We start from the raw sequence: 26,189 nt of genomic DNA on the forward strand, positions 1-26,189 counted from the left end.
CCAGGTATCTCAACTGGCTGCCCTCCTCCTGGGCTGCTGACTGAGGTCCAGATGTCAGGGCCTATTTCCAGAGGATTTAGCAACATTACTCCCCAAACAAGGCCCAGCCCAGCCTTCAGCGTGCAGAGCTCCAGGCGATTCTCCCTGGCTTGTGTGTGTGTGACATGTGAGCAGCTCAGCCTGGAGGAGCGACTGGGGTTTTGCGTCTGCAGTACTTAGGGCAGGGAGGATCGGAGGAGCACCAAGCACTGACTGCCTTCCTGCACCTCACACCATCTCATCTCACTCTCCCACACACCTGTCAGGCTGACATTGTTATCTCCATTTTATAGAGGAAGAAACTGACACTGAGGTGGTTAAGGGCCTTGCATGTGACATTTACCATCATCAAGCATCAGTGAGTCCCTACTTAGATCACAGCAATTCTTTGCTACTGACTGAACTACTCAGTAAAACCTGACGTTCTCACAATAGCCTGCGAAGTTCTGCCCACTGCCTTTCTTCTCTGACCACCCCACGTGTACCCTGCACCCACACACATGCTCACTCTGCTCCACACACTCATTGGCCTCTCCGCTCTTTACTCCAGAATAGGAGAGGCACATTCCCAGGTGCCCAAGTTCCCATCGTGGAGTCTTTGCTCAAGCTATTTCTTCTGCCAGAACATTCCTCCTCACCTCTAAGTCTGTGCTCAAGCCTCCCCTCCTCAGTGAGACCAAGACATTTAAAATTCTGCAAACAGCTTCCCACTCTCACCCCCCCCTTACTTTCTGTGGCACTTATCTTTCAACATACCATGTGATTTACTTATTTATTATACTTATTTATTTGCCCGTCTTCCCTTCACCAGAATGTAAGCTCTATAAAGGCAAAGGGATCTTTGTCTTGCTCTCGGCTGTATCGTCAGCCCATGGCAATTTGCCAGTGCTCAGTAAATTTGTGTCCGGTGAAGGAACGAACGAATGAATACTGAGACCCAGGACTGTGGGCAGGAAGTCTCTGGGCTGCTGGAGGCTCCTTCCTCGTGACAGCTGGAGCCAGAAAAAGTGTTCGGAGTTCGGGGAGTGTTCTTGCAAGGCGCAAGAGCCTCCAAGAAGGCTCTCGAGGAACTACATTTCCCATGAAGCTCTGGGAGCAGTAGGGCCGCGGGTGCTGACGGGAAGGGCATACGTGCCAGAGGCCTGGGCCGGTACCCGGAGGATGGCGGTTCAGAAAGGTGGGCTGCGGACTGGGGTGCTGACGGGAACGTGGGGGTGGGTTGCGTCGCGGGGATCTTTCCCGACCTGATATGCCAGGTGGGACCAGGCTTGTGACTCTGCGGAAAGACGGATGGGCTCTGGACAGAGGAGGGGGCACCTGCGATAGGGATTGAGCCATTATTTCAGCGCTCGCAGGAGAGTCTTGAGGGGAGGAGCCGCGCGTGGGTCACTTCGAGACGGCGTGTCCTGCAAGAGGTTCCTCCCGCTCCCTTCCCGTCCCTCCACACAACTATCTCCCTCACGTCTGCGGAGAAGCCTTACTGTCCGCTTTACAGATGGGAACATCTCGCCTGCGGAGAAGGGTCCCAACAACCTACAGACCCCTTATTTGACTTTGTCCCCCAGACAGAACCCTCAGCCCGTGTCTAGTTTTCCCAAGACCGTAGGGTCAGGCCTCAGGAGTGGAGTGGAAGCTGACCCACTGTTTCTGCTTCCCTGCCCCCAGTATTCCCGCTTTCCTGTACGGTGCAGCACTATGCCTGGGGGAAGATGGGTTCCAGCAGTGAAGTGGCTCGGCTGCTGGCCAGCAGTGACCCACAGGCCCAGATCTCAGAGGACAAGCCATATGCGGAGGTGAGACCCGGGTTGTATTTCACCTTATATATATTTTTAAATTTTATTTATTTATTAGAGAGCGCAGAGTGTGAGAGAGCAGGAGTTGGGAGGAGCAGAGGGAGAGAAGCCGGCTCCTTGCTGAGTGGGGAGCCCAAGGCAGGGCTCCATCCCAGGCAATGACAGAGCCGCCCAGGAGCCCCTGTATTTCACTTTAACAGCAGGTGAGACCAAAGGGATTTCTCCTTTCAGAGGGCCTGGGGTAAGTCATGTGGATAAGCTGGGAGAGGGAAGCAGCAAAGAGGGAGGAGGCTATTCTTGGCTCTTCAGATCCCAGAAAGTGATGAATCCAGATGGCAGCACCAAAAGAAGAGAGGTTTTGTCATCATAGGCCGATTTCTGGTACCCTCTCCCTGCCCCCCGCCCCAAGAACTCTCAGCACTTACTGAATTTTAATTCAACCCTCTTGGACAATTAAAATTTTTACTTTGACTAGGTTTTACATTTTAATAGCCTAATATATGTATTTTTCTTGCTCATTTAGGTGAGATAAAGCCAAAGCATTGTAAGGCCTCCACTTTTAAGATTGGAATAAGTGAATGTTAACACTTCCCAGAGCCATCTGAGAGAGATTTTTAGTGACCTTGACAGTGCAGGTGTCATTCTCATTGGACAGATGAGAGCATTGAGACCGACTGACTAGAAGTAACTAGCCCAGGCCTCCACATCTGGTTGCAAGCAGAGCCTGAACTGGGTCTCTGCACTACTGGTGTCCTGGGGTCTGCTGCTTTCCTGTATGCCTGTGATGGCATGAACATTTACACCCAGGCATGGGAGGCTCCATTCAGGATTCAGGTTGGTGGTGCCAGGTTCTTCCTCTTTCCCTCTCAAGTTTCCTGTTTTTCCAGTTGTGGATGGGGTCCCACCCCCGGGGAGATGCCAAGATCCTCGACAATCGCTTCTCACAGAAGACCCTAAGCCAGTGGATCTCTGAGAACCAGGACTGCTTGGGCTCAAAGGTCAAGGAGACCTTTGATGGCAAGCTGCCCTTCCTCTTCAAAGTACTCTCGGTTGAAACGGCGCTGTCCATCCAGGCACACCCTAACAAGGTATAGGACCGGAGTGGGGTGCAGAGGTCAAGGTACAGCAGAACTCATGTCAAGGCCCTCCCCCTACTTTTACTGCTGCGTTTTACCCCACCCACGCTGCACTCCAGCCCAAAGCTAAATCCAGCCCTAACGACTCCCAATTTAGCTCTGGAAGGCTGGATGTTGGTGATACAGGTTGGCAGCTAAGTCTCAGTGGACAGCTGACCAGCCCGTGTCAGAGAGCTGCTCCATGCACTTCCCTGGGTTCCCCTCATGCAACCCAGGACTATTCATATCTGCTGTTTTTCCCGCTGGCTCTCTAGGAGAGTTCACCTTCCAGAGCAGGGAAGTCATCCTAGCTGCTGCCTCAGCTCCTAGGCATTTGTCTGTCCAAACTTCTCATTTCTAGAGGGCAGAGTAAGACCTGGGAAGACAGGGATGTAGCCAGAGTCACACTGCTTGTTCGTATCCGAGCTTGGCTTGGTGTTTGGGCTTCCTGATTTCCAGTTCAGGCCTCTTAAAGTCTCCCCCAGATTTGGCCTGTGTTCCTGCCCTGGTTTGAGTGAACCCTGAGTTTCTACATTATGCCCTGATTGGGCTCATTGCTGAAAGTATGAAGCCAACTGCTGTCTGGCAACTTGGGAGGGTAGAGAGCAAGGGCTGGGTGGGACTGGTGTCCTGCTAGGTGATGACTGCACCTTGACCATCCTCCTCTTCTCCTGGCCACCCCACAGGAGCTGGCAGAGAAACTGCATCTGCAGGCTCCACAGCACTACCCTGATGCCAACCATAAGCCAGAGATGGCCATTGCCCTCACCTCCTTCCAGGGCTTGTGTGGCTTCCGGCCCATTGAGGAAATTGTGACGTTTCTGACAGGTAAGGTTGGGCAAAATGCTAGAATATGTATACTGGGCCTACGTACGATGCATGGGCAACCCCAGGCAGAGCTGGAACAGTGGCAGAGAACAGAGGCTAAGTGTCACAGGAAGTGAGGGGCTGGTTGGCCCGATGAATTGTTGAAGCCATGGAGTGGGCCTGTGAGACCAGGCTCAGGTGTGCTTGCTGAGGCTGGCGCTGAGCAGCCGGTTTTCACCTCCGAGTTTGCTTAGCACTGTGTGGCTCCTTGGTGAGGGATGGGATGGGGAGGCCTCCTCAGACTTCCTGCTTCTTTGGGTTCCATCTTGTTGGTCCTGACATGGGCCCTGGCCTGGCCTTCCTGCAGAGGTGCCTGAGTTCCAGTTTCTGATTGGAGATAATGCAGTGGCACAGCTGAAGCAGAGCTCGAGCAGTGACTCCCAGTCGGCGGCCTCAGCTCTGCAGAGCTGTTTCTCCCACCTGATGAAGAGTGAGAAGAAGGTGGTGGTGGAGCAGCTCAACCTGTTGGTGAAGCGGATCTCCCAGCAAGGTGGGTGTGGTGGGCCTGGGTGCAGTGCCCTCTCCTGCCTGGCCCCAGCGCAGACACTAGTCCGTGGAGCATTGGCTCAAGTGGAACACCAAAATGGGCCTTAGATGACTTAGATGGGCTGTTAGCAATGGGCATTTCTTTCCGTCATTGTGGAGCAGGGCCCTTAGCTGAGTGCTGCTTCCTAACTGGCTCTAGAGGGCTGGAGACAGATGGACCAGGACGACTGTTAGGAGGTCTTACCACCTAGGCATTCTGAGACGTCCCCGGGCCTACAGTTGCTCCCCGTGGTTGGGTTTGTACTTTGGGGCTAGAGAGCAGGAAGGGGACAAGGGAATCCTCATCTCCTTTTCTTGGAAGGCCTGAAGCCCAGAACTTTCGATCAGTAGATCTTTTTTTTTTTTTTTTTTTTTTGGTGTATATGTATACACATACATACATACACACATTTCCTTAAATACCTGCTCTGTGCCCAACCTTGTGCTAACTAAGGAGAGTTCAGGAAATGACTGTGATGGGTGTGGTTGTCACATTTGCATGGGAAGTCAACACAAGCAAGGCAGGAAGGACTCCGGTTGTGAGCTTATGGGGCCTGCATGATGAGGCCCTGTCCCCTTCTCTAGGAGACCCCCGAAGCTCTTCTGGTTCTCTCTCTACACATTTCGCCTGCTACCTCTGAGCCACAGAGAATTATTTTATCCAAGCGTATCCTTTGTTTTCTTTTCTTTTTTTTTTTTTGTTTCGTTTAGTTTTTGGTGTTGTCTCTGCTTCCATGTCTCCCCTTTGGGGCCTCTTGCACTCTTGACAGAACAGATTACTCTTGCCGGGAGCTCCCAGAACCCCTTGTTTCTAGCACCTGTGAGTCTAGCTCATTACAGACACGCTTGTGACAGCTGGGGTTTTCTCCAGGCTAGGGACTTGGCTCTTTGGCTTTTGTGTGTTTCCAGTATTTAGCACAGAGGTGGTATTCACGTCTTACTGTGAAGACTCAGAACCACCCTCCAATCCAGACTCAGAACCACCCTCCAATCCAGACCAATGTGGCACTGACACATTCAGCTTTCATTCAGTCATGCCCTCCCCACTTCTCTGCACACTCAAGAAATTTCAGCTCACCTCCCTGCCCTCCCCTCATTTCCAAAGCCTTCCCCCACTACTCTAGCCCGGGCTGAGGACACATTTTTGGTCCTGGGCATATTCTGCCTCTTGCTCTCTGGGGTGACCAACTATCTCGGTTTGCCTGGGACTTAGTGATTTTCTGAGACACAGTGCTTTCTGGGCTAAAAAAGGGAAGGGCCTGGTCTGTCTGGGACAGTTGTTCACCCCATATGGAACTCTTGGGTTATCCCCTAATAGATCAAGCTCTATAGCAGTGGTTCTCAATCAGGGGACACTGGCACTTGCCTAGAGACATATTGTGGGTAGAGGCCAAAGATGCTTTGAAACATCTACAAAGCACAGGACAGCCCCCACAACAAAGGATTATCTGGCCCCAAACTTTAGCCCTTTCAGTGGCCAGAATAATGCTGGGAATATAAGCAGTCAGAATGGGGAAAATGGCATCTGTATGGGCTGGAAGATGAAGGAAGGCGGGCCCCCAAAGGGTGGGGATGTGGCTGGGAGAACACACCCACCTGTTTCTGGATTTCCCTGGGCAGGGACTTCCCCAGGACTTGATGGCCAGGGTGGGGCTGTGAATACCACTGAGAGTTCCTAAGTGGCCTTGGGGTGCTCTGTGACCATCAGTGGCTGCTGGAAACAATATGGAAGACATCTATGGGGAGCTGTTACTGCAGCTGCACCAGCAGTATCCCGGTGATATTGGATGCTTTGCCATCTACTTCCTGAACCTGCTTACCCTGAAGCCGGGAGAGGCCATGTTTCTGGAGGCTAATGTGCCCCATGCCTACCTGAAAGGAGGTGAGCCACACTTGTGTTTTTTTAAAAGATTTTATTTATTTGACAGATTGCAAGTAGGCAAAGAGGCAGATGGGGGGATGGGGGATGGAATGGAGCAGGCCCCCTGCTGAGCAGAGAGCCCGATGCAGGGCCCGATGCAGGACCCGATCCCAGGACTCTGGGATCATGACCTGAGCTGAAGACAGGGGCTTTAACCCACTGAGCCACCCAGGTGCCCCTAAAATTTCATTTTTAAGTGATCTCTGTACCCAGTGTGGGGCTTGCACTCACAGCCTGAAGATCAACAAGAGCCACATGCTCCACTGACTGAGGTAGCCAGGTGCCCCAAGGTGAGCCATGTTTTAGCAGCGAACCCCATTACCAAGCCTTGCTTCCTCATTTAGATAAAAGGGGGAGGGGGAGGTCAAAGAGAGACCTTTAAGGTCCCACCAGATCTGACCTAGGCTTCCTGGGATGGGCTGGGTAGTGGCCAGTAGGGATGAAGAATGCCAGCTTAGTGCTGGACACTGCTTGAATCTTCACACAGACCCGTGAGGTCACGATACTCTCCTGCTACCCCGTCTGCATGTGTGGGAACAATCTGAACCCAGGCTACATTGGATCGAGGCTGTTGTTCTCTCCCCTGCATCATTTCAGCCTGTCTGTCCTATCTATCCAGAAATTTTTGTGAGAAAATACATTTCCACAGAAAGGTGTCACATTTTGACTATTGGCTATTTATCTACTCACGGATAGGATTCCGTGGTAGAATAGTCTGGGGAAGGTTGGGGCTCCCCCAGGGGCTAACATGACGTGACTTACCACCTGTTTTCCGTATCTTAGCCCATTCTCCTGATGGTGCAGTTCACACATTTTTGCATAACTCTGCAGGGGGTTCATGGCCCTCAGGTTAGGAGGCCCAGCCCTGGTGAGCCAAACTCCAAGACATCCTTCATCAAGTTAGCACATGACAACTATCTGTCCCCAGACTGTGTGGAGTGCATGGCGTGTTCAGACAACACGGTTCGTGCTGGCTTGACACCCAAGTTCATTGATGTGCCAACCCTATGTGAGATGCTCAGCTATATCCCCAGCAAGGACAGGCTCTTTCTTCCAACTCGGAGTCAGGAAGACCCCTACCTCTCTATCTATGACCCTCCTGTGCCAGACTTCACTGTCATGAAAATTGAGGTGAGTAGAGGGTGGTGGTGGCTATGGTGAGTATCTTTCGTATGGCATGAAAAAGCCTGGCAAGGACCACAGTGCAGAGTACACCTGGGGCAGTGTTCCCTTTCTTTTAAGCACACTTGGATGTTGGGTGTCGGCGGGGGGGGGGGGGGTGCCACACATGACAGCCACAGCCACAGGGCCTGCCCAGTCCTCCTTGTACCAGGGACCAGACATGGGCCTCCATGCTGACAAGAGCCTGAACAGTGGGGGAGAAGGTGGCCACGCTCTCCCTCTCGCTGCCCCTGAGACTGTCCTGGGCCTCCCCCTGGAAGCTGACAGGCACAGAAAACAAGCTGCACCATCCTGTTGTTTCTTCCTGCCCAGGTCCCCAGCTCCATCACTGAATACAAAATCTTGGCAGTGGACTCTGCCAGCATCCTACTGGTGGTCCAGGGGAGAGTGACAGCCAGCAGTCCTACAGCCCAGACGCCAATCCCTTTGCAGCGCGGTGGGGTGCTTTTCATTGGGGCCAATGAGAGCGTCTCACTGAAGCTCACTGTGCCCGATGACCTACTGATGTTCCGTGCCTGCTGCCTGCTGTAGAGGCCACAGCCTTCCTGGCTCTCCTCTGACAGTTACCCTAAGTCCTGGCCGGCCTCTCCTCAGGCCCAGCTCCAACCCCGTCCCTGCCCTGGACTTGGGTATGCCCTGGAAGAGCGGGGTTAGAGTAGTGAGGTTGAAGGTAGTAACTCCAGAGCAAGCCTTGGATAAACCATTCTTCTACTGGGAGGAGGGCCCTGGTGAGGACGAAGACCTGAAACTCCGCTTGTATTCTCACCGTACCCGAGCCAGGCTCTCCTCAAGGCAGGAGGCAGCAGCTCTGTTCCAGCCCACAGCATTAGGCAGCTGGTAAAAATCTGTAATTTGTTCAGCATCACTCACAGCAAGAGGGTAGGTAATTTCTAAGAACAGGGTTCTGGCCCTGGGACTGCCCATTTCCTCAGCTGCAAAGGAGGGGAAAGAGTAGGCCTGCGGACTACTACTACTCATTGTCACCCTCTGGCTCTGTCAAAGCAATTAAAAGATCACTTGTGTTGAGGCTGTAAGAGCAGCCAGCCTTCAGCGTTCCAGTCCTTGAAGTGGGCTGATCGAGCCTTTCCTGGATTGGACGTCCAGTTTTTGCTTTAATTCCTGCTTCCAACAGCTCCCAAGGTGAGTATGTATGGAGCCCTTTAATAGCAACATATGGGAGGGGCAGCCCACTTCAGCCTTAGTGGCAGAGCTTGCAGATGACCTCGGGTCCTGCAGACATGGAAGGTGAATCTAAAGACAGGTAGCGCGAGATTCCTTGTTTTCACTTGGCCTCAGGGCAGGGATCAGCCCACCAAGGCCAGCAGGCTGGATCAGACCACACCTGTCCCTTACATTTGGCCCAGCGCTTTCAGGCTACAGTAGCAAAATGGAACCCGCACAGACTGTATGCCTGCGTAGCCAAAGTAGTGACTGGCCCTTCACAGAGAAAGTTTGTCAGTCACTTCTTTAGAACATGCTCAGTCACTGTACACTGGGGATTCAGGGACAGGGTGATCCCATTTGTGTTGTGAAGAGAAACCTAGCTAGTTTTTCTAACCTGGAGGGAAGTGCATAGAACATCATCTCCCCGTGCTTACCCTCTAGACGTGGATACACCTCTTCAGGAGGTGGCGCAGCTGTCTGAGGTCCTGTCACCCCAGACTAAGCAGAGCCCCAGGCTGTTCAGGCCTTCCTGCAGAGTAAGGGTTCACACTGGCACAAAAGGATCCTTCTGGGTGGCTGCCCATACTAGACCCCCTGCACCAGGGAAATCTAGCCAACTACCTTCAGAAAAGTTCTGGCCAATATGTTTTGGGGTTTTTTCTGGCCTCCAGATTTTCTTCAGCTAAAAACAAAAGATGACCTGAAAAAGGAAGGGTCTGCCAAAAGGAACACCATCTGGAGAGAAGTGCTGTGCAAAATCCTGCTCCCTCCAATGGTGCCGGCCTGACAATGGTGCCCACTGGGAACAGCAGGGAGAGGGCCGTCCTAGGAGGAATGGCCACAACTGAGGCTGTGAGGGTCCTTTCACAATTCAGAGGGCTGTAGTTTAGGCCTTGCTTTAAAATCCTATGGAACACAGACACAGCTCAACTAGCATGATTGTATTTATTCTTAAAAACTTCCAGAGCTGTAGAAGCCTAAGTAAGCCAAGAGTTTTGTAGAGTACTCTGTAAACACCATACACATATTCCTCTGTGAGGTTAAGTGCGAGTACACCCCTCTCCCCGCCGGACACTGTGACCTGCAGATTACCCAGCTCTCTGAATTAAGGCAGTTTGGCTGTAGGCACCTTGGTGCCTTTACTGGTGACATTTTAGCCTGGGACCTCTGGCCCCAAACAACAGACCATTTCTACCCTTCCTATCCCCCTGTTCTGCAACTTTCCCCACAAAGATAATGTTTTCCACATGGAGTCAACCAGTTCTGGAACGTCATCCAGGAACAGATTCAAATACATCCGTGTTGACTTAAAGTAACAACCATCTGGAGGGCCTTGGTCTTGGGGTCTTGCTGCCACTCTCACCCACAGCTGCTGCTAACTAATTCTGTCCTAACCAGCTTCCCCACACAAACATGGCCCCACTGGGCTTCCTGCCACCACCACTGTCTCTCCACACTGCCCTGCATCTGTGCCCTCTCTTCATGTGCACTCTGGCACCTCTGCAGAAACCATGACAGCCTGAAGATAGTCTCTGTGGAGGAGCCCTTGGCTCCTCCTGTCTTCAGATGCCTGCAGGCATGAGTGCCAAGGGCTCAGCACATGAGGCACCTGCAGTGTGGCACTGCAGAGTCCCAGTCCCGAAACCATCTGCGTCCCCAATTCCCCTGACCCTGGGGTGCCTGAGGAGGCCTCCATCCCATCTCCCACCTGCTGTGATGCTACTAGATGAGAAAATGCTAACCACAGCCCTCTGGGTACCATGTATTCTTCTCAACTTTCTATGATTTGACAGAAGCACCAAGATAGAGGCCAATCAAGCACTGACAGGTTACCCTCATCATCTGACCTCAGACTTCCAATCACCTCATGGTGGTAGAACAAGAGTCCGTGTCAGCCCTCATTTCTCTAGATGCCGCAGAACACTGAATAAATCACCAGATCAGGCACTTCCCTTGTGGCGCCCACACCCCAATCCTGACTACCATGCCCCTTAGGCTGGGAGCCGTGTCCACTCACCTTCAGTTCTCACCACAGCTCTAGATGAGCTGTGCCTCCCCCACCCCCAAAAAAGAACCCCTGAAAACAAGTCTAGAAAAGACTGGTAGAGCAAGAGATACCATCTGGGGTGGAGGTGTGGTCACTGGGGGAGATTATGCCTGTCTCAGCTGTGTTCACACAGGGCTGAGGCTGGGGTGCCCCAGAGGTTTACTTGTAAAGCCCAATCCTCCGTATCTAAGGGGAAGCCCTCTGCAATGGCCAATGATCTCCTCAGGCAGGGGCCCTGGGAGCCAGCACTCGTCCCTCCCCCTGCCATCCTGCGAGCCTCTGCCCACCTCAAAGCCCCACACAGCCCAGCCAGTACACTTCTCACCCACTGCTATTCTCAAGTTTCAGAAGCTAAATAGGAAGGCACCTGACCGATCCCTGCCACTCCCTCTGCTGGTCACCCACACCTGCAGGCTTCCCAGCGAGCTCCAGTCCTTTCACCCAACCTTGACACTCAAAAGACTGGATGTTGAACAAGCTAAGACCAAGGCAAAGAATGGTGACCAGAGAAAGACAAAATAAATAAATATGTACATAGTGGAGCAATTTTTCTCCAACTAGGGGGTGGGCTGACCAGTCATTAAACCCGCCCAGACAGTTTAAGCCAGCTGAGGATGGTCCGGGTCCAGGGATTCTGGAAGCCTTGATCCTGCTGTGCCATCAAGCAGCGTGCTGTGTTCCCTGCCAGAGCCAAACAGATGCAAGGGGAAGAAGGCCAAAGGGCCTTGCTTTATGCTTTCTTGAGGGTCTCATAGTGGAGCCAGGAAGACAGAGCATTGTGGAATTTCTTAAACTGGTCCCAAATAGTTCAGCTATTTTTTTCAAAGGCTCCCAGCTGCAAGCCATAAAGTGCTATTTTCTGCTTCCATACACCACCATCCAACATAGCCAGGGCACAAAAGCTCTCTCTCCACAGAGCAGGACAAACACCAGATATCTAAAAGATTTCCTTAGCCAACTTTGTCACCACAAGAAATCAGAATTCCTCTGTTCCTGCCGTTATTAAAGTGGTTTTTCCAAACTCTAACAGCAGAGGAAAACTGCAGAATTCCACCTATCACCCTATGGTCCAGACGGGGGCCTCTGGCCTGAGAAGCACCACGTAAGGCGTTAACTGCATGTCACTGACCTTCCAAGAGGGTCAGTGCCTCCAATGATTCTGGGGATGACCGCACTCCCCACTGCACTCCGTGACCTAAGAAGGGCCCACAGGGCTCTACAGGACATGGTGAGCAGGGCCCATCTTAGGGGGTTATGTCTACTGGAGGGTACAGGAAGGAGAGTCCCCAGGACAGCACCAGCAGCAGGAGCATGTTGAAGAGGCCATAGGCTTGGGAGGAATGAGGTCCAAGTCCTCATCATCTGGAATCTCATCCAGGTGATACCCATCCTGGAGCAGCTGCCGGCTCACATCCTGGTTCACCTGCTAAGAACAGAAGAGGAGAGAACTATAAGCCACATGGCAAAGCAGAAATGACTGCTGCCTGAAAGGCACACCTACATGCCCTTACCAGAGTTTCCTGTCCAATCTCCACCCTCAGGCCAACTCCATGTATTGCCGGACTACATGAGGAAGTGTCCCAACCCAGCACCGAGGGGCCCCAAGCAGCCTGAGCCAGCACCGCCCTGGCTGCCGTGTTGTTAACCCCCAGGGGAGCTGTTCTCACTGAAGAATCCTAAGGCATCTGATGGAAATATCAGATTCCAGATTATGTTTGAGTCAACAGCCTGACCATTCAGAACGACTGGTCCCTGTGAACACTGAGGAATATGGGACAGTGATAGCAGAACAATGGGGGAGAAGAGGAGTTACACAGGATAAGGGTGGGGAGCAGCTTTGTCCCCACTGCTGGTTAAACACGTTAGCCTTTATGCCAGCAAAGCTTTGTTCTCTGCAAAGTGGAACCTGTCAGCCTTGCTTCACCAGTTCCATTGGGCAAAAGGAAATGGAGATCGGGAATAGTGTAGAACTTTCTCTGGCTCTTAGCTAATTTTTCTTAGTCTAGTCTTAGACACCCAGATATTCAAGGAGGATGAAATTTACAAACTGCTTCTATTCTCTTTGGCAAAAGCTCGAGGGGTGGCCAAGGGTTTCCAGAACAAGGAAAACACCAGTGGCGTTCAGTCGTGTCTCTAGCACTCTGCCTCTATCTAAGGCAGTCAGCTGCACATGCCACATCTTTCCATCCCTGTGTCTCTGGGACCGTCACTCTGGAAATGTGTGCAAAAGGCCAGCCCACTGGTATCTCAGTCTGAATTCCCATTGAGGGAACAACTGAAGGAACACAAGTTGTTTGGCCTGAAGAAAAGCTTGGTGGAGGATGGCCATGGGAGGGACAGGAATGTTGATCACAGATAAAAGGCAATCAAAGGAAGGGACACTGGAATTACTGGGTGACACTGGAGGGCAGGCTTAGGACCCCTGACTCCATCCTCCAGGAGACACTTCAAATTAATAAGGAAGAATTCTCTAAGAGCTACCTGAAGAAGGAATTTGTATGTGTTTGTGTATGTGTGTTGGAGGGAAAGCAGGCAGCAAGGTTTCCTGGAGAGAGTAAGTACTCAGTTACAAGAAGCATTCAAGCAAGCAGAGTCTGGTAAACACTTAGGTGGGATTTCTCATGAGGATTCCTTTTCTAAGTGGTTGCCTGGGCTAGAAGACTTGTGAGGTCCTCTGAGCCCTAAAGATCTATGGTCTCTTGGATTTTCAACAGCTTTCCTCAGACACCTATACCTCTGCTGGGGGAGTAAGGCAGAACAGAAGATTGGAGAACAGACCGGAAGTCTGGCACAGTGCCGTGCACACAGCAGGCACAAGACAAGCATTTGGCAGTGGCGGTGACGCTGCCTGCAGCCTGGCCCCGTGCAGAAAGGCGCTCTGGACTTGCCTCTGCAGAGGAATACCCGGAGGAGTATCTGGATTCCAGCTCCCCATCACTAGGAGAAGAGGAAAACAGTCAGTTCAGGGGGATGCCTGTGGAGCTCAGCTGCAAATGGCGAGGTGGAGAGCATGCAAGGGGATCCGGACGACTTGTGAAAGACCATCACAGAACTCAAGCCCAGAATCCGTCCTGAATACCACTGGCTCTTTCCATTGGCTCCAGCAGGGATGGGGTCACTGTCACAAACAATGAAGCTGTAAGAGGGGAGGATGATTCCCCCACACAAGGTTAGTGCTCCAAATCGAAGGGCAGCATGAGCACCTGAGCCCTCTAACCCAGCTATCCTGGGAAGGGATAAGGCCCTGAAGAAGACTGCTCTGGAACATGCATGAAGGGTCTTGGGCGAGATCTGCAGCTTTACCCGTCACTCCCCAAGGGCTATTTTCAAGGAGACCACTCACCTGTCAGAGTCGAGGGACACCAGGTTTTCATCTGGACTCTGACTAAGGGCCGTATAGCCCTTGTTAAACTTCACTGACCTGAGGGTAGACAGGGAAGAGACCAAGCATAGATGAAGCAATAGTTCACAGAGAAAGCCAGAGTCCTTGCCCTTATGGAAAAAGGACTGACTGTAGTACGCCTGTCTGGCCTTCCTGTCACACAGCCACTGCGGCCTGCCCTGTATCGGCAGCAGCCGCTGGGAATACACACTTCCCCACACCACTCCCCCTATTGCTCCTGAGGAAAAGCACACCTATTCTTTCCAGTAGAAGAAAAACTCCCCCACTTCAGCTTAGTTTAACACAGAACAGAAAAACTGCAAGTTCTGGGGGCAAATCTCTTCTCGAGTTTGAGCTCTTACCTATAAGAGGCTCTGGAAAAGGTCCCGCTCAGCCCTCAGACTTTACCACTCTGTTGAAAAAGAAATACGGCACTGGCTGTTCCCACACTGCTTTCTAATTTCACTCCTAGCGAACCCAGCCACTGTGCTGCTCCCAGACAATGATCCTATGCACTAACAAAACTGTTATTCCAAAGCCCTTTTCTTGACATCATTACATCCTTAAAGGAAAAGAAAAGGTCATTCCTCTTCCCATTTTAAAATAGTGAAAAAGACGGGTTGGCGTCAGGTGAATCAGTAGCTCGGTCTTAAAACGGGAGAACTGTCTCCCAGCCTGAGGACCAAGGCCTTTTCTGGAAACTGCTTGCACAGAGGAGGTAGAGCCTGCTGAGACCTTTTCGCTGAAGAGTCGGGGCGGTTCGCCGAGGCCCCCAGCATGCCTTTTCTCCGAAGAACAGCCTTGGCCAGATCCCGATGCTTCTCTGGAATTCAAAGGGCCCGGGTCAGGGGGGTCTTCCCCACTCCGCCGTGTCTCCCAAAACGCCGGGAGCCCGCTTTCTCTTAACAGATTTTCGGAGACGGGAGCGGGCTGCAGCTCCCCCTCCGGGGTCGCCCCGGCGGGACTCCAGAGCCTGCCCGGGGAACCAGGTAGCCCGCCCAGGCAGAGACACCCCCCACCGGGCCGCACTCACGCAGCTTGGCCTGAATGGAAGGCGCACGCGTCACCATGTACGGCCCCCTCTTCTCCACAACCGCTGGGAGCCGCTCCCCCAGTCGGGGGACTCCACTGCCGCTTCGCCCGAAAGGCAGCCCCGTAGCTCCCGCTGCGCAGTCCAGGGTCCCGGCGGGGCGCGGTCCCGGGGTAGACATCCATACCCCGGGCCCGCTGGGATTCGCGGTCGCCATGCCCTGGCCACGGCCCGCAGCGACGCAGAACCCCGCCTCTTGGCTTACTAGTCGTGGGCAGGGAGAGAGGGAGGCGGTCTTTTCTGAAAAAGATGGCGGCGCGCAAGCGCGGGCCGTATCCGCCTAAGCTTTCCGGGCCCGCCTGCAGAGGGGAAGGCACAATTGTTCCGCACTCCCGGGGGCGGGGCACCTTCAGTTCCGGCTTTTGAGAGACGCTGTGGTAGTTGCAGTCTGCCGGAACCTGGGCATGTCGAAGCCAGTTCGGTGACCAGTGGAAAGAAAATATCGATATTTATGCAGGGCCGTGGCTGCGCGCGCGCTGGGCGAAGCCCTTTACCCCCTGGCGCGCACGCGCTCTCCGCAATGTCTCCGAGTGGGGGTCATCTCGTCACATCCCGAGCTCCCAGGCGAGCCCTGGAGAACCTGGGTTGAACCTAAGCTGTTACGAAGGAAGGAGAAATTAAGCGCGGTTCTCCAGGAAACGAAACAGGTCGGAGAGGTTCAAGGCCTTTGAGCCCGTCGGACACTAGAGGCATTGCGGGCGCTGATCCATCTAACATCAAACCCACGTTATTTCCAACACAACTTGGTGCCCCCCTCTCTCTAACCCTCTGTTCACACATTTTTAAATGGAGCCAATATCACTGCCTGTTGTACAGCGAAAATAAGTGCAAAATAGGCTGTGGAAAGAAGGGTGAAAGTGCACTGAATCTGTGTGTGGTAGGGCACGGGGCTGTCATGGCTCTTGACTTCTCCTGCCCCCAAGGGATGTGCTGGTGGCTGGCTGGAAAGAAGTTCCACATCTTTGTAGGAACTGCCAAATCCCATGAGGCCGCCACAGGCTAATTGATTGGCCTCCACGGAGTAGATCAACAATATGCAATTTTGAGTCCCCAGGGCCACCCAAACAGTGGAGCAGGACTATGCCTTAGGCAGGATAGGGAAAAAAAAAATTTAGCACTGGAGTTTTTGAAAAATCAGAAGCACAGAAGAATGTTAACTATTCTGGTAGATTACACTCTTTAAAAACAAATTACTTATTTTAGAGAAAGAGCACGAGCAGGAGGAGCAGAGCGAGAGAGAGAGAGAGAACCCCAAGCAGACTCCCTGCTGAGCACAAAGTGAGAAGTGGGACCTATCCCACAACCCTGAGATCATGACCAGGCGGAAACCAAGAGTCCTTTGTCTAATGGACTGTGCCACCCAGGCGCCCGGACCCCTGTTTTAGACGTCCAGAAACAGCAATTTCATATGGCTCAACTTAAAAGTAAGCTCCAGGCCTAGTGTGGAGTGCTTTTACCGGGTTGAATTCAGGACCTCGAGACTAAGACCTGAGCTGAGATGAAGACTTGAACTAAAATCAAGATTCCACCTCTTAATGGACTGAGCCACCCAGGCGCCCCCATATGGCTCAACTTTGTATTGAATTCTCATGACAACGCTGTAGCCGGTTCTGAGTCCTATTAGTCAAACGGGGCTGAGACTTGGTCAAATTCACCAGTTAAGTGGGAATCCGGGGATTTAAACCCAGCTCCCTGTGGACTCCGAAGACATGTTTTTCTCATGGCTATGCTGCCTGTTAAACTGATGGGGACTTCACCAGGGGCCAAAGAAAACGTGACCAGAACCCACATGATGTCACAAAATCTCTGGGAACTTTGTAGCAAGACTGTGCATGCCCTCATTTATGTCCCTCCTGGATCTCCCATCATTAATGCTCAGTTACTTGTTATGTGATTGAACATGTTCTGCCACTTACTGGCCAGGTGTTTAATTTCTTTATATCTTCATTTCTTTCGCAGAGGAATGGGGATAGTAGTACCTATCCAACAGAATTGTGACGTTAAATTGTGAAGTACTCCGAGTGGCACCTCGCATGTAAGAGTTCAAGATATGTAACCTACGGGGGAATATGCAACTCTTACTTTCAGGGTTGTAAATTCAAGCCCCTGGGTGGGTGCAGAGATTACTTAAAAATAAAATCTTAAAAAAGAAAAAAGTAAACTTAGAAAAGTTAGTGTTCTAGGAACTTAGTGTTTATTCTCACTTGGCTTTACACTCCCCAAGGGAGACTGCCTTATTTATTTTGTAACTCTTGTTTTGATCCCTTTCACCTATTTGCCACACCCTGGCAACCACCAATCTGTTGTCTGTATCGATGAGCTTGAGCTTGGTGTTTTGATGTTTTTATTTATTTTTTTAAAAGATTCTTTTTGTTTTGTTTTGTTTTTTGTTTTAGGGGCGCCTGGGTGGCTCAGTGGGTTGAGCCTCTGCCTTCGGTTTGGGTCATGATCTCGGGGTCCTGGGATCGAGTCCCACGTCGGGCTCCCTGCTCAGCGGGGAACCTGCTTCTCTCTCTCTGCCTGCCTCTCTGCCTACTTGTGATCTCTCTCTCTGTCAAATAAATAAATAAAATCTTTTTTTAAAGAAAGATTTTATTTATTTGACAGAGAGAGACAAAAGCAAGAGTGGGAACACAAGCAGGGGGTAGTGGGAGAGGGAAAAGCAGGCTTTCTGCCAAGCGGGACTCTGGGATCATGACCTGAGCTGAAGGCAGACACTTAACGCCTGAGCCACCCCAGGCGCCCCTTTTAAAAAGATTATATTTATTTATTTGGGAGAAAGGGAGCATGAGCTGGGGAAGGGGCAGAGGGAGAAGCAGACTCCCTGCTGAGTGGGGAGCCTGTTATGGGGCTCAATCCCAGGACCCTGGGATCATGACCTGGGCCAAAGGCAAACCCTTAACCGACTGAGCCACTCAGATGCCCCTATTTAAAAAAAAAAACATTTTTATTTTATTTTTTAAAAGATTTTTATTTATTTGACACACAGAGGGAGAAATCACAAGTAGGCAGAGAGGCAGGCAGAGAGGGGGGAAGCAGACTCTCTGCTGAGCAGAGTCCAATGTGGGACTCGATCCCAGCACCCTGAGATCATGACCCGAGCCGAAGGCAGAGGTTCAACCCACTGAGCCACCCAGGCTTTTTTTTTTTTAAGTAATCTTTAAATACTTTTAAATACTTTACTTTTTTAAAAAGTAATCTCTCTGCACCCAATGTGGGGCTCAAATATAGAACCCCGAGATCAAGTCATATGCTCTACCAACTAAGCCAGCCAGGTGCCTGTTTGTCTTTTAGATTATACATACGAGTGAGATCATACAGCATTTGTCCTCCTCTGTCCAACTTATTTCACTTAGCATACTGCCCTCTCAGGCTCCATCCATGTTGTTGCAAATGGCAAGATTTCATTCTTTTTATGACTGAATAGTATGCAATATATATATATATATATATATATATATATATATATATATATATATATCCCTCAGAATAATATACTGCTCAAAATATAACTTTAGGGCGCCTGGGTCGCTCAGTTGGTTAAGCGACTGCCTTCGGCTCTGGTCATGATCCAGAGTCCCGGGATCGAATCCCACATTGGGACTGTTTTGCTGTTTTCATTTATTTTTTTTAAAAAGATTTTTTTTTAAAGGGCGCCTGGGTGGGTCAGTAGGTTGAGCCTCTGCCTTCGGCTCGGGTCTTGATCTCGGGGTCCTGGGATCGAGTCCCACATCAGGTTCTTTGCTCGCCAGGGAGTCTGTTTCTCCCACTGACCTCTCTCCTCTCATACTCTCTCTCTCAAATAAATTATATATGTATATATACATATATATATGTGTGTATATATATATATAAATGATCTCGGGATCCCGACATATATGTATATATACATATACCTACTTATATATGTAGCAATTTTTTAATATATTTCATATATATATATATATATATATAAAACTTTAAATGAGTTGAACTGGTCATGCAAGCTTCCTTAAAGATGACCTTGAGAAAAACATGTACTAGCAGCAGGCCTCTGGTGGAAGGGATGATACACGTCCCTGAAGCTGAGCAGCTGGGGATGCCCGGCCTGCTCAGGGTGGAATGCCGCCCTGCTTCCCTTTTTCATGGTCTCCCCTGCCCCAGAGAAAGCCTCGGGTTAAGGTAATCCCTTTAAGTGCGCTTCCAACACTACAAATCCCTGCAGCTGGACAGACACACCTTACTCTTCTTGTTTACCTGGTTCACCATATGACTCACATTCCTTCTTGTTTACCTACTAGACATATAGCTATTGTATAACTTTCTTTTCTTCTCCTTTGTTGCTATCTTGTATCTAACAAATAAGGAATTGAGGAGTTGGGGTGACAGTCCTTCCAGCTGTCGTCCCCTGCTCCCTCTTCTCTTGAAGCTGCCTTATTCCTGCCTCATTCTTCTTCTATTAGGTCTATTAGGGCCCTCTCCCCCCCCCTTTTTTTTTTTTTGAATAGAGAGAGTGTGAATGGGAGGGAGAATCAGAGGGAGAGGGCAAGAAAGAATCTCAAGCAGGCCCCCAGCTCAATGTGGAGCCCAACAGAGGGCTTGATTCCACAACCCTGAGATCATGACCTGTGCTGAAAGCAAAGAGTCAAACGCTTAACCGAATGCCCACTTTTAAATCAGAGATTTTGTTTTTCTTTTTCCTTTTATTTTTCCTTTGCTTTTGAGTTGTATGAATTCTTCATATATTTTGGCTATTCACCCATTGTCAGATAAATTATTTGCTAAGATTTCCCTCATTCAATAGGTTCCCTTTTCATTTGTTGGTTTTGTGTCCAGCTTTTTTAAAAAGTGTTTTTTGTTTTGTTTTTAATCTTAGAGAGCACCCACATGTGCATGAGCAGGAGGAGGGGCAGAGGGAAAGGGAGAGAATGTCAAGCAGACTCCTTGCTGAGCGTGGAGCCTAACACAGGGCTCCATCTCACGATCCTGAGATCATGACCCAAGCCAAAATCACGAGGCAGATGCCTGACTAAGCCACCCAGGCACCTGCTGTTCAGCTTTTTAGTTTGATGTAGTTTCACTTATTGTTGCTTTTGTTGCCTTTGATTTTGGAGTCAGATCCAAAAATCATCAAGACCAGTGTCAAGGAGCTTACCGCCAATATTTTCTTCTAAGAGTTTTATAGTTTCAGGTCTTACATTCAAGTCTTTAATCCATTTTGAGTTAATTTTTGTGTATGGTGTAAGACAGTACACTGGTTTCATTCTTTTGAGTGTTGCTGTCCAGTTTTCTCAACACCATTTATTGAAGAGACAGTCCTTTCCTCATGGTATATTGCCTCCTTTGTTGCAAATTAGTTGACCATATATATATGGGTTTATTTCTGGGCTCTCTATTCTATTGACCTGTAATGTTTTTATTCCAATACCATACTGTTTTGATTACTACAGCTTTGAAATATAGTTTGAAATCAGGGAGCACGATGCCTCCAACTTTGTTCTTTCTCAAGACTGCTTTAGCTATTCAGGGTCTTTTGTGGTTTCATGCAAATTTTAAGATGCTTTGTTCTATTTCTGTGAAAAATGCCATTGGGATCTTGGGAGGGAATGCACTCAATCTATAGATTGCTTATGTACATTTTAACAATATTAATTCTTGTAAATCCATGAGCATGGTATATCTTTCCTTTTGTGTCTTATTCTATTTCTTTCATTAATGTCTTAAGTTTTCAGGTTTTCACTTCCTTTATTCCTAGGTGTTTTTTTTTTTTTTGAAGCAATTTTTTTTTTTTTTAAGATTTTATTTATTTGTCTGGGAGAGAGCAGAAGCATGGAGAGTTGCAGGCAGAACAGGCAGAGCAGGCAGAGGGAGAAGTAGGCTCCCTGCTGAGCAAGGAGCCTGATGTGAGGCTTGATCCCGGGATCCTTGGATTATAACCCGAGTGGAAGTCAGACGCTTAAGCAACTGAGCCACCCAGGCGTCCCTTTTTGAGGCAATTGTAAATGGGATTGTTTTCTTAAATTTCTTTCCGATAGTTGTTAGTATATAGAAACAACAGATTTTTGTATATCGACTTTGTACCCTGCAACTTTACCAAACTCATTTATTAGTTCTACCATTTTTTCCTTGGGAGTCTTCAGGGTTATCTATATATAACAGGTTATATGCAAATAGTGACAGTTTTACTTCTACTTTCCAATATGGATGCTTTTTATTATTAGTCTGGCTGGGACTTCCAATACTGTGTTCAATAAAAGTAGTGAGAGCGGGCATCCTTGTCTTGTTCCTGATCTTTAAGCTTTTCACTTTTGAATGTGGTGTTAGCTGCAGGCTTGTCTTATATGGCCTTTATTATATTGAGGTACATTCACTCTATACACACTTTGTCCAGGTTTTATCATATATAGACCTTGAGTTTTGTCAGATGCTTTTCCTTCATCTATTGAAATGATCACAGTTTTTATCCTGAATTTGTTACTGTGGTGTATCACAGTGATTGTGATTTGCAGACCTCGAACCTCCTTGCATCCCTGGAATAAATCTCACTTGACCATGGAATATGATCCTTTTAATGGAATTAAAATGGAATTATTAAATTCTATTTGCTAATATTTGTGGCGGATTTCTGCATCTTGTTCATTAAGAGTTAGCTTTTCATCCTGCTACCTCCCTCTGAAACTCTTTTTCCCATCTCACAGGATTCAGACTCTAACCTTCGATGGCTCCCATTACTGGCAGACCAGATAACTACATGAATCTGCAGGTCTTTGTCAGGTCCCAGGTCACCAGCTTTACTTTTTTTTAAAGATTTTATTTATTTGAGAAAGAGAGTGAGAGACAGCACAAGCATGGGGAGAAGAGGAGAGGAGGGAGAAGCAGACTGTCTGCTGAAGACGCCCAGCGAGAGATTCAATCCCAGGACCCTGGGACCATGACCCTAGCCAAAGGCAGACACAACCATCTGAGCCACCAAGGCGCCCACCAGCTCCACTTTCATCCCCACACGTTGTCACCTCCTTCCAGGGAAGATATATTTCCCAATCCTCTCAGCATTCTTTTTTTAACAAGATTTTATTTATTTATATGACAGACAAGGATCACAAGTAGGCAGAGAGGCAGGCAGAGAGGAGGAAGCAGGCTCTCTGCTCCGCGGCCCGATGCTGGGCTCGATCCCACCTGAGCCGAAGGCAGAGGCTTTAACCCACTCAGCCACCCAGGTGCCCCTCCTCACAACATTCTTATGTGGCACTATCATACCCACTTCACATATGTATAAGGAAAGTGAAGTGAGGGTCACAGGGATTAACTGATCTGCCAAAGATCACCAAGTTGTGGAGGTGGGGGTTGAATCCTTATCTGCTTCAAATGCCTGTCCTCTTTTTCTACCAGTCACATGTGTGCCTGTATGTTACAGACTGACTTTTATCCACCCCCTACCCCCATTCTTATGTTGAAACTCCAAACCTCCAGTGTAACAGTTCTTGGGAGATAAAGCCTTTAAAGAAGTGATTAAATGAAGTCAAAAGGGTGGGACCCTAATCCAATAGGACCGGTATCCTTTTTTTTTTAAAGTTTTTATTTGAGAGACAGCACAGCAGGGGGAGCAGCAAGCAAAGGGAGAGGGAGAAACAGGCTGTCAGAGTAGGGAGCCCGATGTGGGGGTCCATCTCAGGACTCTGGGATCATGACCTGAGCCAAAGGCAGATGCTCAATGATTGAACTACCCAAGCACCCTAGGGCGGTATCCTTACAAAAGGAAGAGACACCAGGGATTGTGAACAGAGAAAAAAAAAGCCCCATTTCTTCATTATATTATTACATTATTATCTCCCATCAGCTGATGGGTAAATATACAAAGATGCTAGGACATAATATCACATCCGTCTTGAAGAGATCTAACTGAATCTCACATCACCTGTGCAGTATTCTTTATAATTTTTATTTTTTAAAAAAGATTTTATTTGAGAGAGAGAGACAGAAAGCATGAGCAAGGGAAGGGAAAATGGAGAGGGAAAACCAGACTCTGCACTGAGTGTGGAGCCCAAGGTGGGGCTGGATCCCAGGACACTGAGATCATGACCTGGGCTGAAGACAGATGCTTTACCAACTGAGCCACCCAGGCGCCCTTAATTTTTAATCATTTTTAAAGTTTTTGTTTATTTATTTGATAGAGACAGACACAGAGAGAGAGGTAACATGAGCAGGGGGAGTGGGAGAGGGAGAAGCAGGCTTCCCACCGAGCAGGGAGCCTGATATGGGGCTCAATCCCAGGACCGGGGGATCATGACCTGAGCAAAAGGCAGACGCTTGACAACTGAGCCACCCAGGTGCCTCAATTTTTAATTTTTTTAAAGTAACCTCTACACCCAACATAGGGCTCAAACTCACAACCCTGAGATCAAGAGTCACACACTACTGACTGCGCCAGCCAGGCGCCCCTCACCTGTGTAGTATTCTTGCCAAAAATTGTTTAACTGGATTTTAATAACAAGGAAGCAAACGGAAAGCCGAATGTAGGGCATTCTAAACCACCACTGCCTGGACTCTCCAGAAAAATGGACTGTATGCATTTTATGGCAAAGTTTTTTTTTTTAAAGATTTTATTTACTTACTTATTTATTTGACAGAGAGAGACACAGCGAGAGAGGGAACACAAGCAGAGGGAGTGGGAGAGGGAGAAGCAGGCTTCCTGCAGAGCTCGATCCCAGGACTCTGGGATCATGACTCAAGCTGAAGGGAGATGCTTAACGACTGAGTCACCCAGGTGCCCCAAACTTCTTTAAGTATATTAACAGTATTGTGGTAATGTAGGAAGAGAAAAATCCTTTTTTTCTAGATAGCTGCTTAAGTATTTAGGGGTAAAATGCCATGACTGCAATTTACTTTCAAATGATTGAGGAAAAAATTGTATATATAGTAGGAATAAAATAAATGTAGCAAACTATTAGTTTTTAATTTTTCAAAATAAAGAATAAGGAAAGAGCAAGTTCAAAACCCCATTCTGTTAGGGTAGAAGCCCTTTACGTCAAGCTGTGGAAGCATACTTTTTCTTTAAATTGTGAACATTACTTATTGTCTACTTCTTTTAGGTAGAACTAGAGTCCATTAAGCTAAAAGATAACCTGTTTTCTCCAGCATAGTAAAGGAGTCAATCAAATTTGACTTATGACAATGAGGGAATTGACCTGGCAAATGGGCATTTGACAGGAGCCAAGAGATTTACCAGTAGACTTAATTTACCTAGTCACCTTTGTTGCTTAGTAATAGGACTAGGATTTAGAAATTTGCTTGCTTTGAAAATAATTTCCATTATTAGGGGTTGACAAACTTTTTCTATAAATTGTCAGATAGAAAATATTTTTGACTTTGTGAACTTGTGGATAGCACACAGTGTCTATCAGCTCTGCCATCATAGTGCAAAAGCAGCCACAGAAACTGCATAAGGCAGGCGCCTGGGTGGCTGTGTCTGTTGAGTGTCTGCCTTGGCGGGGGTTGTGATCCCAGTCCCCCATCAGGCTCCTTGCTCAGCAGGGAGCCTAATTCTCCCTCTGCCTCTAGCTCCCCCTGCTTGTGCTTTCTCTGTCAAATAAATAAAGAAAATCTCAAGAAAGGAAGGAAGGAAGAAGGAAGGAGACTGCACAATACACATGTAATTAATGCCACTGAACTGCACACTTAAAAAATCTTGACTTCTGATTTCAGCTCAAGTCAAAACCCTGAGATCAAGCAGCGTACTCAGTGTGGAGTCTGCCTTAAGACTCCCTCTGCTCCTCCGGATGCACGTGCATGTGCGCAAGAACTTCAGTCTCTCTCAGATAAATCAATCTTAAAAAACAGAACAATAAAACAAAAACAAAACTTAATGGGATGCCTGGGTGGCTTAGCTTGTTAAGTGTCTGCCTCCAGCTGAGATCAGGATCCCAGAGTCCTGGGATCAAGTCCAGCATCAGACTCCCTGCCCAGTCCGGGCCTGTTTCTCCTTCTGCCTGCCACTCCCCCTGCTTGTGCCTTGCACTCTCTCACACAAAGAAATAAATAAATATTTGAGGGTCTGAGTCAGGCGGCTGCTTCTGCTCAGGTCATGATCCCAGGGTCCTGGGATTAAGCCCCATGACGGGCTCTCTGCTCAGCGGAGAGCCTGTTTTTCCCTCTCCCTCTGCCTGCTGCTCCCCCTGCTTCTGCTCTCTCTCTGAAGAAATAAATAAAAATCCTGAAAACAACAACAACAACAACAACAACAAAACACTTAAGGGGCACCTGGGTGGCTCAGTGGGTCAAAGCCTCTGCCTTCGGCTCAGGTCAGGATCCCTACATCAGGCTCTCTGCTCAGCAGGGAGCCTGCTTCCCCCTTTCTCTGTGCCTGCTGCACTGCCTACTCATGATCTGTGTCAAGCAAATAAAATCTTAAAAAAAAAAAAAAAACCACTTAAAATACATAAAAACTCAAAAAAGCAGCCATAGATGATATGCAAATGACTACGTGGCAGTGTTCCCTGCTTATGGGCAATGAATTCTGAATTTCATATAACTTTGTCACAAAATCTTAATGTATTGATTTTTATCCATTTAAAAATGTAAAAAACAATTCTTAGCTTGTGGGCAGTAGAAAGACAGGTGATGGCCTGGATCTGGCCTGAGGGCTATACTTTGCCACACTTATCTTGGAGACAAAGGAGATACACAATGAGAGCAATTTATTAATTTTTTAAGAAAGATTTTATTTATTTGACAGAGAAGGCACAAGCAGGGAGAACAGCACAGGGAGAGGGGGAATCAGGGAACCTGATGCAGGGCTGGATCCCAGGACCCTGAGATCATGACCTGAGCTGAAGGCAGACACGTAACCAACTGAGCCACCCAGGGTCCCAATGAGAGCAATTTAAAATGCAGTGCTTATTTCTACAGTCTAAGGTACTGTTGTAACAAACATTAAGGGGCCTAAAAGTTAGCATTTACAATAAATTTAGAGTACCCATCTGTTTCTAGTAGTACAAATGACTTACTTAGGCAAAAACAAAATTTAGAAATCTCAACAGAACTTACTATGCAAAGACTTCCAACTAGCTACCAATTCTTTCCAGCTCC

At 48.8% G+C, this 26,189-nt stretch overlaps 2 protein-coding genes across 6 annotated transcripts; one reads left to right on the forward strand and one right to left on the reverse strand.

Moving 5' to 3' along the window:
• Positions 1-1,110: 1,110 nt before the first annotated feature.
• On the forward strand, positions 1,111-8,481 carry MPI (mannose phosphate isomerase). Its single transcript, XM_032865069.1, has 8 exons — positions 1,111-1,216; positions 1,705-1,832; positions 2,720-2,920; positions 3,634-3,775; positions 4,122-4,304; positions 6,048-6,221; positions 7,189-7,391; positions 7,755-8,481. The coding sequence occupies exons 1-8, from the start codon at positions 1,201-1,203 to the stop codon at positions 7,971-7,973; spliced, it is 1,266 nt and encodes a 421-aa protein (XP_032720960.1). The 5' UTR covers positions 1,111-1,200; the 3' UTR covers positions 7,974-8,481.
• Positions 8,482-11,590: 3,109 nt separating this feature from the next.
• FAM219B (family with sequence similarity 219 member B) lies at positions 11,591-15,341 on the reverse strand. 5 transcript variants are annotated; one of them, XM_032865072.1, is made up of 5 exons: positions 15,069-15,341; positions 14,771-14,858; positions 13,997-14,074; positions 13,542-13,590; positions 11,591-12,076 (listed from the first exon to the last, which is right to left on the reverse strand). In XM_032865072.1, the coding sequence occupies exons 1-5, from the start codon at positions 15,280-15,282 to the stop codon at positions 11,912-11,914; spliced, it is 594 nt and encodes a 197-aa protein (XP_032720963.1). In that variant the 5' UTR covers positions 15,283-15,341; the 3' UTR covers positions 11,591-11,911. The 5 variants fall into 5 exon arrangements, with proteins under 5 accessions (XP_032720963.1, XP_032720962.1, XP_032720961.1 ...); XM_032865071.1 differs by having other exon boundaries at positions 11,591-12,079; positions 15,069-15,340; XM_032865070.1 differs by having other exon boundaries at positions 11,902-12,079; positions 13,388-13,590.
• Positions 15,342-26,189: the final 10,848 nt, after the last annotated feature.

This window comes from Lontra canadensis, unplaced genomic scaffold (assembly GCF_010015895.1).
Source record: "Lontra canadensis isolate GAN:19392208 unplaced genomic scaffold, GSC_riverotter_1.0 scaffold28, whole genome shotgun sequence".
NCBI classification, from domain to species: Eukaryota; Metazoa; Chordata; class Mammalia; order Carnivora; family Mustelidae; genus Lontra; species Lontra canadensis.